The following is a 12139-nucleotide window of genomic DNA, read 5'->3' as shown; positions in this document are numbered from 1 at the left end:
ACTGCTCCCAGTGAGGACAGCCTTACCTTGCGTTTGATGTGCACTAGTGATCACTGCTCTACTGCTGTGAAGGTTTATGCTTTCTTCCCTGCCTTGTAGGGGCATATTGCCACCACCTTTTTGTTGCCAACATAACTATTTGCGAAGCCGCTTGGCAAACATGTCAATACTCTTCTTTCTTTCCCAGGTTGTCAGCTAGATCATAATTTGCTTTAAGAGTAGTGTCTTTCACCTATGTGTTTTAGTATCCTTGGGAGTGGATACTGAAATGATCCATGTGTGCATGTCCAGTTGACCATTAAATGGCAGCATGAACACCTCAGACAGTTGTAGCAACATTTGTCTGAATGTTGTAACAGAACAAACTGGTCTCATGCTGGGACATCTTGACTGCTATGTAAAAATTAATGCAGCAGAAAAATTGGTAATTGACTTATTGTTCAGAGGTTTTCTGTTAGTGAGGAATCTCTGAAGTTGTACCAGTTACAGGATTGGATAAGGGAAGAAAAGACAATCGTTTGTGAGGTTTTAAAAAATACTGAATTGGAGCATTTTATAAGTTCAGGTAAAAGACAGTCATTAATTCAAACAAATTTTTGCACCATAGTTCAAAGATTGCTTATTGCAAGAACGAGTTTATTTACTGCCACTTCAGAATTATCTTTAAAATATCTCATGAGGTATTACACGTACTCAGCCTGACTGTGAGAAACTTGTTAAGGCTCTTGTTTCTGTCAGTTGTTTCTTTTAGTTGTAGCCAAGGCATTCCATCTCTCTATTACTTCAGAAATAATAATGGTACCACAGCTTATTATTGTCAGAAATCTCTAGAAAAATAAAGAATACGGAAGAGACTGATAAATCTTACGCATTAAGTAAGTCTCCAAAGAGTGTGTTTTATCATCCTTTTTTTTCTTAATGTCTTGTTTTGTCTAAAGATCTAAGTGCATCAGATCTTAAATGTGTCCTGTTACTTGTAGGAAAAATATACATGTTGGCAATACTGTAGAACATGATTTATACCATGCTGCTTATAGTGGCTCTTATTTGCTAATTGAAAATTCTTCCTGTGTTGCTATATTGTGCTTTCTTCCAAAAAACCCAACAAAACAAAACCTTGAATTACTGTGAAACAGCTTTGTTTCTCTTGCTTTTCTTTAAAGTTGTCTTCTGCATGCGCATAGAAGTGTAAGAGAAATGCATCCAAAGCTGTCTGTTTTTAAACCATTTCTGACTCTTTGATATTGCTTATATGCACAGACGTGTGCATACAATAATTATGGAAGGGTTTGGTTTTACTTTTGCCTTGTAGGTTCTAACATAAGGCCTTTCTCTCTGGGTTGTTCGGTGGGGAGTTTTTTGTGTTCACACTGTACAGAATGTGTATACAAGTAATGAACCCAAAAATTTGACATTTGGAGGAAAAATTGTGACCTGTAAATTTACAGCGATTGTACCAATTAACCATAGAAAATTTTTTATTATGGTCTCTGTTTTGTCTGTATTTTTACTAATTACAAAGCTTTTTTCCTGGGATGAGCTCTGTTATATCTCTCACTTGATCCTTAATTTCCAGGCAGGCCATGATAAGATTTCCTCAACAGCTTCCCCAGTGTAATTAATTTCTGTTTTAAGAAAAGGCAACCAAAACTTTTTTTTTATTTTGTTTAGAAACTTGTACCACTCTTCTTTGTTTATCCAAATCAGGAGTGTCTTTAGGTTTTATCTTAGTTTATATTGCTATGGTGTATTTATTGTGTCTCTTGGTGCTTGATTCAAGAATATCGAAATAAGTTGAAAGCTTTTAATTGCCTTAGATCTTGGGTTGTAAATAGAACTTTTTTTGCGAGCACAACGAGAAGCAAATGTTGAAGACTCTGGTCATGGAAGTTCAGATGCTTACAGGACAGGTGGTACTGGGCTGAGAGCTACTGGAGGTTGAGAGAAGGTTCTTCAGTATGAGTTTCTTTGATTTGGTGCCTGAATCATGGCGGGAGGGGGAAGAAAAAAACCCAAGCCTTTAGTTTTTGAAAGTCCATGCCTTTTATTGACAAAATTGCTCAGGCTCTCAAAAGATTGCAGATGCTTTTCAGTCTGAGAACTAACATTGTCTTCTTGAGCCTAGAAGAGGTTTTCTGCTCAGTTTTCTTCTAAAGGCTGGCTCATTTGCAAGACTGAGGAAGATGGTCCCAGAAGTGATGACTGCAACTGTGTAAATCTGTCACTAAAATAATCTCAGTATTAGGGAGCAGCAAGCTTTGTGTGCACAACTCTTTTTTTTTTTTTTTTTTAAGATTTTTTTCTGAAAGCTGTATTCAGACATTATGCTTATTCACCAAAGGTAGTAAAATTACAGACATTGCTTTTGATTTCCAGTGCTCATTATATCTTTTGAGATGGAAAGTTCCATGGCTCGTTGGAAGTATATATGCTACATTCATGTAACCTTCTGGTGTTTGCCTTCCCCTTCAAGAGAAAAAAGAGTTTGTTTATGGGTCTGACAGCAAATGAAAGCAGCTTTGCCAGTCAGCTCATTTGTTTTGTTGGCTTAAATGTCAGCCAATTTAACCACATTCATACTCTGTTTTTTCACCAGGCTATTAAGAGAACAGAACCTTTGATAATTAACGTGGAGCTATTTATCAGTACAATCTATCTAATCTAGGGAGATCTATCAAAGAGAATGTCTCTGTTGATATTGATATTTGATATTGCTTGTATCTATGTAGGGGAGAATACATGTGTACATTTTAAAGAATGTAAGCTTGCTGTGATTACCCAAGTAAAACTTCTTAAGTCCAAGAGAAAGAAGATAAGCTTAGGATATGAAAAAAAGGACTGCAAGGTTTGACCCTTTTGGCAAATTTGGTGCTTTTCTTTCTTTTAAATTCTGTACCAGCAGTATAGTTAAATATGCCTGTAGTAATGATCAATATATTTTTTAACATAAAGGATTATTTGAAAAAAATTCTTTTGATTTCTGTACTTCATTAATCTTTAAAGGCAAAGGGATTGAGAGGGTGAAGATAACAAAAAATATTCACAATCTAAATTAAATTAGGACAGACTGATTTCCATCTGTTTCATCTGTTCGCAGAGGTTCTGGTGGGTGATCTAGATCAGAAGCTGAATATAGATGCTTTTACTCACTTTGGGAGGAGCCTCTTTCCCTATATTAAATAGGAAAACTAACATCGGATAAGAAGTTAACCTTTGTGAACACTTTTCTACCTCCAGTTTTCAGTAGTTGTTTGGCTGCGACTCTACAAATATGTAAAAAGGGGCTTCACCTCAAAAGTTTAATTCCGTATTGAATATTGTTTTATTCTTAAGGAAAAGGCTGTGAAGGGTCCTTTTGCCCTTTTTTTCACTGGGAAGCCAGGCTGGGCTGGGATATCTGACTTCATAATTATTTTTCTTTCATGAGTAACACGCGTCTTGTTTGTCAGATGTCACTTGTATCTGTGCAGCATCACTTCTTTGACCTAATGCAGCATAAAAGATAATAACTTTTTAAGTAGTTCTGTTCCTGCCAAGAGAGTCTAGTTGGCCAGTCATGTTGCTTCTAAAGACCGAGTGTGGAAAAATGCAGTAGAAAATTTTTTCGCCAATGTGAACAAATGTGACTTGAAACAAATACAAAGAACAGATGCAATGAGTAAGATGCCATATTTATAATCCATTCTTGTAGAGTAGAATTGTGATTGTAAGGAAGTGCGTCTGTATTATATGTGACTTCTACAAGTGTAAACTGGTGGTTTGTGATCTTTGATAAATTATCCATATTTTTCTCATTAATGTAATTAATAGTCTGCTCTGTATTTGACGTGCAGCATGCTTATGTGATCAATACCTTTTTTCTTTTTTCTTTTTTTTTTTAAATTCAGGTAGATTGAGAATAGTTTAATAAATAGAAACACTATGGAAAACTGGTTTTCTTTTTAGATTCAGGGAACAATATCCTTGACAGGTGTTTCCTGGTTCTGTTTTCAATTAATATTGTTTGCAGTCTCTTTCTGACACAAGCTTCGATTATCACCTTCAGAAGTACTTATTCTTAAGTTAGATGCATCTATAATTATTAATGTAGCCAAACGAATGATGCATAGTTTATTATGTGCTTGAAAATATTTAACAGACCTGCAACTGGTGTAATTAAAATACCAGTGGAAGGTTGAATGATTATCTGTTCAGACTTGAATGATACATTGAATGACATCATGGATTTTGAGAATCATTAACAACTGTAATGCTGAGGACCATATGAAAGAGAATATCATTATTCTTGTTTCTAGTTGTATGGACTGTTTTTATTCTTCAGTTGATAATATCTTGCATGATTTTCCATCTTAGATCCTAAAAAAATGTAAGTCTGTTGACAGAATCTTCAGATATCTTCAAAACTCTGCCACAGTATACCTTTTTGCAATTTTTTTAACCATCTTTACACAGTTTGGCCCACTGCTGTATAAACATACCCATTTCATTGTAGCAATTTTACAAAGTCAGGTTGAGTGTCCCACATGTGCGTTTGTACCTCCTGCTATGCCAGGAGTTCATATGGACCCTACTGGGCAAGTACCTGGCCCTTTCAGTGTAGAACTGGCCATGTTGGTATCTGCTTTCTTTGTCACCCTGTGCCTGTGGCTTTAGTTTGTTAACCCATCCTTAAGGGCCATGCTGTGTCCACGTTGTTGTTCACATGCTGCTGTTACGTAGGGTTTCTGTTCCTGTCCTTTCCTTCCGCCTTAGCTGTCGTCTTCAAATAAAGAGTTATTCAGAACACGAAGTGCCTTTAGATGTTGGGAAAACACCTACAGCCTTGTAAAGCAGCTTGTAAAAACAGTCAAATAGTAACTTCAGTGTGTATCTAAGTGGAAAGGTAATTTTAAAATGCTTAATCTCTATGTAGAGGCATCTTAATGCAGTATAGCATCTGGGAACAGAAGAGTCAGCACTTATTCTGATCCAAACTTGAAGGACAGGTTCCCGTTGACTTCAGGGGGCTTTGAATCAGCAAAATCTTAGTGAGCTTTTGATATTGTGACCTTCCCGAAATAAACTGGCTAAAATTTAAGCTATTAAATAACTTCATTGCTTTTGGAAATTTTAACTGAATTTGTTTCAACTTACAAGGATTAAACACACAAGATATGTTAATTGTGTATAAAGATCTTATGCATTCTTTTTTTCCACTTTCAAGATACCAAGGGTTTGGGAGCTTAAAGGGAGTGGTGGGTTATTTTAAGAATTTTAGCTATCGGCATTATAAGGCCTCTGATTTTTGGTGACTAGATGAGTGCAGAATCTAGTTGAGTTATTACTTTGGAATCAAAATGCTGGAATGCCTGTGTGCTATATAGCCAGGGTGTTGTGGACATCTGTGTTTGCTGAATGAGAAGTGCTCTACTACAGGTGTTGTGGGAAGGACTGGTCTGATATGGAGAAAGGGAGCCAGAACCCACTGGTTTAAATCTGATCTTTTACATCTGGATGATTGAAAAACTGTGGAGTTTGTTTTCAGAACTGTATTATAGATATTGCTTTTAAATGACATTGAGAGCAAAGCAGGAGTTTAAGACTATTGAAGCAAACTGAGTTAATGACAATGAATGTTGGAAAGTACTTTTTATTCAGGCTTTAAGGAGAAAAATGTGTACCAAAGGTAAATTTTAGCATAGTTTTCAAGGATTAACTTGCGTTGCTTTTAAAGACAAAAATACCAACTTTTCGGTGTTAGACTCCGCATCGTTTGTAAGGAGCAGCAGTTCCTTTAACACGTCGCTTCCTTCATTACTATCAGTATAAGGATTGAACAAGTATGTCTCTGCCAGCTTTTCTGAGTTCTATCAGATAGTATCGTATCAGCTCGCTTGTCCTCATTCTGTCTGCAGAAGACTAGAATTGGCATTAGTTGCCTTCAAGTGTATGCATCTGCTGTGACATGTAAAATATTTGGTTTGGGTACGACTTAGAGTAGATAAATTTACAGAATAAAATAGTCAAGCCCTGGGCTCTGTTCTAAAGCTCAAAACCAAAAATAACTGCATATTCTACTGATAATTGGTGAGAACTTGGGGGAACATCAGGAGTCTTACTGCATCTAATCATAGCCACTAGATGTATGTTACTAATCAAGTCGCTCTGTTTTGGATTTAAATTAGATTTACTGTTAAATGGAGAAAATAAATATGCATCTGTTGTATTGATAAAAATTAGTATCAGACAATTTCCCTTTAATTTTGTTAAACTGGATTAAAAATGACTTTTCTGTGAAATTGCTGTCATTTTAGAGAACAATGATAGCTTTGGATTGTAGAGATCATATTTTTAAAGCTCTGTTTGCTGAGATTTTGTCTCAAACTACCAAGATTTAGCAGGTTCTGCAACTATGGCCAGAAGTGAGAATAAAGAAGTCAAAAAGTTAGGACATTTCCAAGTGCTAGATACTGATCACTCTTTCTCCTTCTTTTTTTTTAAAAATTTATGCATCCTTTACACATCTGAATTAGCAAGAATACCGATGTTCTAAGGGAGGAAGGTTTGGTTTCATATCAGTGAGCATCTTTTCCTTTCAAAAACTGAATTATATTTCAATAGAAAAAAGCATTCACTCACACGTGGATTCCCACTCCTGATTCCTTTTTACTGTTAAATTCTTTCAAAATCAAGCCCTGAACTTAATTCAGAATCTTAGTAAAAATGGTGCTTCAGCACTCCATGAAACCGTCCCTTTTGTAAGATTTAGAGTATCTGTTGGATTTTCTAATCCATGTGTCTGTTAATTTATGTGTAATATTCTTCAGCAGTAGGCCTTCTTTTTGATTAAAAAATTATATAGGCTTAAATATTTGCAAGATCAAAAGCCAGGAACAGCCTGTTTCCATATAAAGGCATCTGTTTTTTCGGTTACTACCCAAGTGGAAAATTGGAAAGAAATTGTTGTGCTGTCAGGTAGCTTCAGGACATTACATAGCTAAAAATTGCACGTATCATTTTTGAGAATAATACACGTAGGAAGATGCAGGTTTCAAAGAACACTTTAGGGAAAAATGAGTAAAACCACATACAAATGATGTGTCCTTCCAGTTTTTATTAAAAACTAGGTTTTTAAGAGAAACATGGGCCACCATTTTGGAAAACTTAAAACAAATGCAGAAATACAGCAGTTTCAAGTAAGGTCTTTAGAGCAGGTCCTGAACAGGAAAAGTAAGTGTTCCCCTTGGAATGTTCTCTGAATGCAGTTTCTTAACAATAAGAATATCCTGCTTTTGAGTCAGAGAGAGCAAAATTATTCATACTAAGGTGTGGTTTTATTACACATGCAGCAACGCAGTAGAAGGGCAGTTTTGAAACTGCTGGCTTAACTGTGTCTCCAGTAGTTATATTTTTATTTCCTATGTATCCGTACCCAGTGCCTGACTATTTCTGCGTATAGTAGCTGTGGTTGTCTAAGATGTTATCCTGTTTTGGAATTCACCTCTTTCCCCTTGGATGCAGTTGCTTCTTTGCCAGCAATTGTACTGTTCGTCTCAGAACTTTTGGGCTCAGATCCCAAAGGTCTGCTTTTATTCATCCTTATGTGTTACTGTCCTGTGCAGTCTAGTCTTGTGATCATTCAGTCTATGTATGTGTTCTCCTACCACCAACAGACATTTCCAATTTGTTCCGCCAATTTCTTCTCCTTTTTATTATGTAGCATCTAAACAAAGAGTAAGCTACGCGATTGAAATGTGTATACTTTAAGGGATGATGTCAATATAAAAGTAGTCTTATTCACAATTTGTTACTAAATGTAGGTCTTTAGAGTACTGCTTCTTGCATTTTTCTGTCTGGAGGAGGACATGTAGGAAAACGTGATTTTCTAATTTCGTATGTGAATTAGCATCTTGGAGTGAGAAGAGGATGATACCTGCAGGAAAAAAAATACATGAGCAGCTCAGAAGTATGCTGTGCTTGTGTTTGACACTGCCTATGTGACTCTTGGAGGCTATGAGCAGATGAACCAGTTATTGTGAAATAACGTCTAGGGTGCTCATATGGAGTAATGAAGGGCAGAATTGTGCTTCTTGTCATGTAAGGGCAAACATATGCATGCTGCGAAGTTCACTTACAGCTCAGACTTGTGGCAACACGTTTATCAGCCTGGACCTTTGTTATTATTGCTTGTTGGCTTACTGCTTTCTGTGGAGAAAGTGCCTCCTGCTTTGTTCCGGTTTAGTCTTATTGCCTGACTGTAGAGAAACATCCATTCTAGCCATTGTTATTAGGCTCTGGCTATCTATTTTGTTAGGTGGGATTGGGTTTGAGAATTGCTTTTGTGTTTAAGGCTTTTAGTGTTGTCCCCTTCCTCCTTTTGTGAAAAGAGCAAAATATAGAGAAGTTCAGTAACTTCTCACCCATAAACAAATGGGCTGAAAGAGAGAGAAGGTTCCAGCCTCCTCCACCTCATGGGTTTGGTGAAAGAGGCTGCAGAGGAGGCAACAGAGTACGCACTCAATAAGTTTTTAGGTGACTGTTTGGTTTATTATTGGGTTGTATAAAATTAGTGATCAAATTAGCTGTTTTGTTTTTTTCTAAAAAAACAAAGATTCTCATTTTCCCTAACAGAAGTAAAAATTACAAAAATGTATGGGCACCTACCTCTCAAGAAGTTCTTCTCCAGTCCAGTAGAGTAATCCCGCTTTAAGGATATTGTTTTAAGGATACCTTGCATATTGACTAAATTTTCTGTAAGCCTTCCTGCATTTTTATGTGAGGTAATTAAATTTTGTTTTCTGATAAACTGGTTTTTTTTCTCACTTTTTGCTTTTTAATCTTTTTTTTTTCAGGCTTCCTTAAGCCAGACTTAATATTGATAGAATGAAAAAGTTTAAGAGGAGACTTTCCTTAACCTTGCGTGGAAGCCAGACCATTGATGAATCACTGTCTGAGCTAGCAGAACAAATGACAATTGAAGAAAACAGCAGCAAAGATAACGGTAAGTGTATCTTTCACTTTCCAGAAAATGTAAGAATTTTAACAGGCCCCACTCAAGTGAGCGTTGTTGGGTTTTATTTCTGTTTTCACAATTGCATGGACTTCCTCTTTTAATTTGTCTTACATTTGGCTATGCTAGTTCTTTTAACAGGTTGATATGTTGTCACACATTGGTTTTGTTTGCTTTGATATTAAACTGTTATATAGCTATTTATCAAAAGCTACCTAAATTGATATATTAATGTGGTGTGCAGTAAGGATCATAGATGCTTTTTCAGTAAACAAACCCATTAAAGTATGAATTTAGTGAGTCTCACATCAACTTCATATGGCTTCAAATTAATTTTTTTTAAAAAAATCATTATTTGGTAATATAAGTGATAGTAATTGCTTAAGTATTATAAATAAAACTGTTTACCTTATCATGGCTGATGCAGTGCAGTAGTCTGAGAATTCTGTCACCCCTTCACATCTCTGAATAGTACTTCACTTCAGCAATAGGAAGGCAACTAGAAACATTCAGGGTAACTAGCTTGTCTGTGTATTCTTACACAAGTCTTTGGCTGATCCCATAAACGTACTGGCTGCTATAAAGCTCACATTAATGATGATACTGCTTTTGAATGCAAGGTGCAGTAATAATGACTGGAAGAGATTTTGTTGCTTTGTTCTGTTTCCTGGGCTGCAGCTTTTAAGTCATATTTCATTTTCTATGCTGACTAGTTATTTCTTGCTCTGCTGACATCTAAGATTTTTCTCAAGTATCAAGTGATCTGAATTTTTTTTTTTCCCCCCAGTTTACACTAATAAATGATTGAGAATTTTCCCATTGAACACTAACAGGCTGGGAAACTTGAGTAGAAGTAGAGCCAATGGAATTTGCCCTGCAGACTTTTAAAACCCCATCCAAGATCTGTTGCATACCAAGCTTTTGAAAACTGAATTTACCTTTGGCAAAACAAAGCTATTCATATTTTTCATTTTTACCCTTAATCCCTGGTATATTCATGGCTATTGTCCTGTCTTCACCATGGGCCATGCCCAATAGTTTGGAAAATGATGTTTATTACAACTTTTAATGTGTCTACTCTGAAACAGTAATTGTAACATTTTTGCACTGATATCCCTGGAGCACGTTGTGAGACACTGAGCCGTTGTCTCACGTGGTTTCACTTGTATTAGCCTTTGTCACTGATGCGGGTTTTTTTTCAGACCTGTATATACTTCTGACAGATTGATTTCATTATGAAAATAAGTGCTAAGAATATTACTTTCATGCTGAGAAATAAGCATGAAAAATGGTCATCAGAATCAGTGAGTGGAGTGAACTGGGTCGCTGAATGGATTCAGTTGAGAACTGGATCCAGGAAGAATAAAAAGATTTTATTTTAAACTGGATCATGTTCTGGGTGCCAGCTCAAGAGACAGAGGACACAATAACTCGTTTACAGAAGCATAAGCTTGTGCCATCTTAAACCGTGTATGAATCTATTCACAGTTCATAACAGTTACCTGAGAATTATCTCAGAAAGCAATACTTAGATGTCTTCTGCATGCTTATCACCAAACTGACAAACTTAACTTCTCATTAGGTATTTAAAGTTATTAAAAATACAATTGAAGAAAATGTTTCTAATTACAAATTCATTATTTAGCTTTTAGTGCTCCTTTTTATTTTGCTTTACACATTATTTCATTGGCCAAACGGAAGCTTATATGCTAATATTGTGTGATACAGGACACGCCATGCTTACAACTGCGTAACGTTAATCCCTTAGTAGAATCTTTGGATACATTGAAGTGTTGTTGATCCTCTTGAAAGACGAAGGATAGTAAATATAAGATGTATTGTTGCTGTGTGTAATCTTTAACTCATGGTTTTCTGTAATTTTGAAAAGTTTTGCTGACATTTTCTTCCTTTTTCTGATACTTCTAGAATGCAGATATGTATCTGTCCTATCTTTGATCTTGCAGAGATGAATGGGAAACTACTTCGTGGATTTTTGTTTTCCTTTGTTTTTCCTTTCCAACCCTCCTTTTCTTAGAAAGTAGGGTTGGAAAAGTGCTTGCTACACCAGCTAGTCCTGCTTTTCTAAAGGAAGCTCTAACCTTCCCACAGATGAAGATATTTTGGAAGGAGTAGGTTTCAGACAGACCATAGGAATCAGGGTTTGGGCAACAACAATTGCTGGAAAAAACAGTCAGGAAACGTATTCTGTCTTTCGGTGAAAGACAAGTTGGTAGAGAACAGAGCCTGGAAAAAATCCTTCAGTGGACATTATTTTAAAAAATTACTTACAGAGGAGTGCTTAAATAAGAAAGATTCGTCTCCGCATCTTGTAAAATCAGAGTGCTAAGAAGCCTGTACTAACTATAAATACCCACTCGGACACATGAGAGGATGTAGTTTCTTGAAGAATAATTTAGATAGTGATAGCTACATTAAGATCTTAAAGGTGCATCTTTTACTGTGATGGTGCTGATCTCAGAAGGCAGGAATAATCATCTCCCTAGTTTTGCTTTTAAGAATAAACAGCTCCTTTACCCTGTGGAATAGAGAAACACAAATGTGCCCAGTTCACAGGCTTTGGATCTGTTCTTAAACGAACTTAAAAAGCACGGTCTAGTAAATTAAAGGCAAGCCAATATCTTGATCTACAGAGAATCAAAGTCAGGGATACAAACAGTCTCCAGAAAGCGGTTCATATGTGGTTTATTTTCAAGTGTTATTACATCATGGACTTGAGAAATGAGAGTCGAAGGGTGTTGCAACCGTTCTCATGCCAGAAGGCAAGGATAGACCCTGAACACGGAAGGCCTTTACAGCAAGTTTTTTTTCCATTGTTGTTGTCCAATTTTGTTTTGTTTTATTTTTTCTTCCTAGCGAATCACCCATCTTGTCTCCTGTCATTCCATTCTGATGGCCATGTTCACCAGAGAATATAATTTTATACAAGCTAGCTTTTTTCCTTCCTGGAAAACGGCTGTGTTGCTGGACCTTAGAGGTTGTAGAGGCTACATCCATAGAAAACCACATCCGTGCTGACCTGGGATCCATGCTCATCTCTCTCTGATTTTCACATACATGTCCTGTAAAATCTTTATTATAAAGTTCCAGTTCAGCACTGCAATACCAGATGTAGTTCACATGCACGTAGTA

General features: G+C 36.3%; 1 protein-coding gene across 3 annotated transcripts in view; it reads left to right on the top strand.

The window, feature by feature from the left end:
- Nucleotides 1–12139, top strand: part of CDK17 (cyclin dependent kinase 17) — a 107755-nt gene that overhangs the window by 36226 nt on the left and 59390 nt on the right. For all 3 annotated transcript variants that reach the window (XM_068400646.1, XM_068400644.1, XM_068400645.1), the window contains one exon: nt 8832–8980. In XM_068400646.1, coding sequence (XP_068256747.1) covers nt 8863–8980 — 118 coding nt within the window. In that variant the 5' untranslated portion in view covers nt 8832–8862. The remainder of the gene's footprint in view (nt 1–8831; nt 8981–12139) is intronic.

This window comes from Nyctibius grandis, chromosome 5 (genome assembly GCF_013368605.1).
Source record: "Nyctibius grandis isolate bNycGra1 chromosome 5, bNycGra1.pri, whole genome shotgun sequence".
Taxonomy (NCBI): domain Eukaryota; kingdom Metazoa; phylum Chordata; class Aves; order Nyctibiiformes; family Nyctibiidae; genus Nyctibius; species Nyctibius grandis.
Note: the sequence above shows the minus strand (reverse complement) of the source record. Positions and strands in the feature narration are given on the sequence as shown.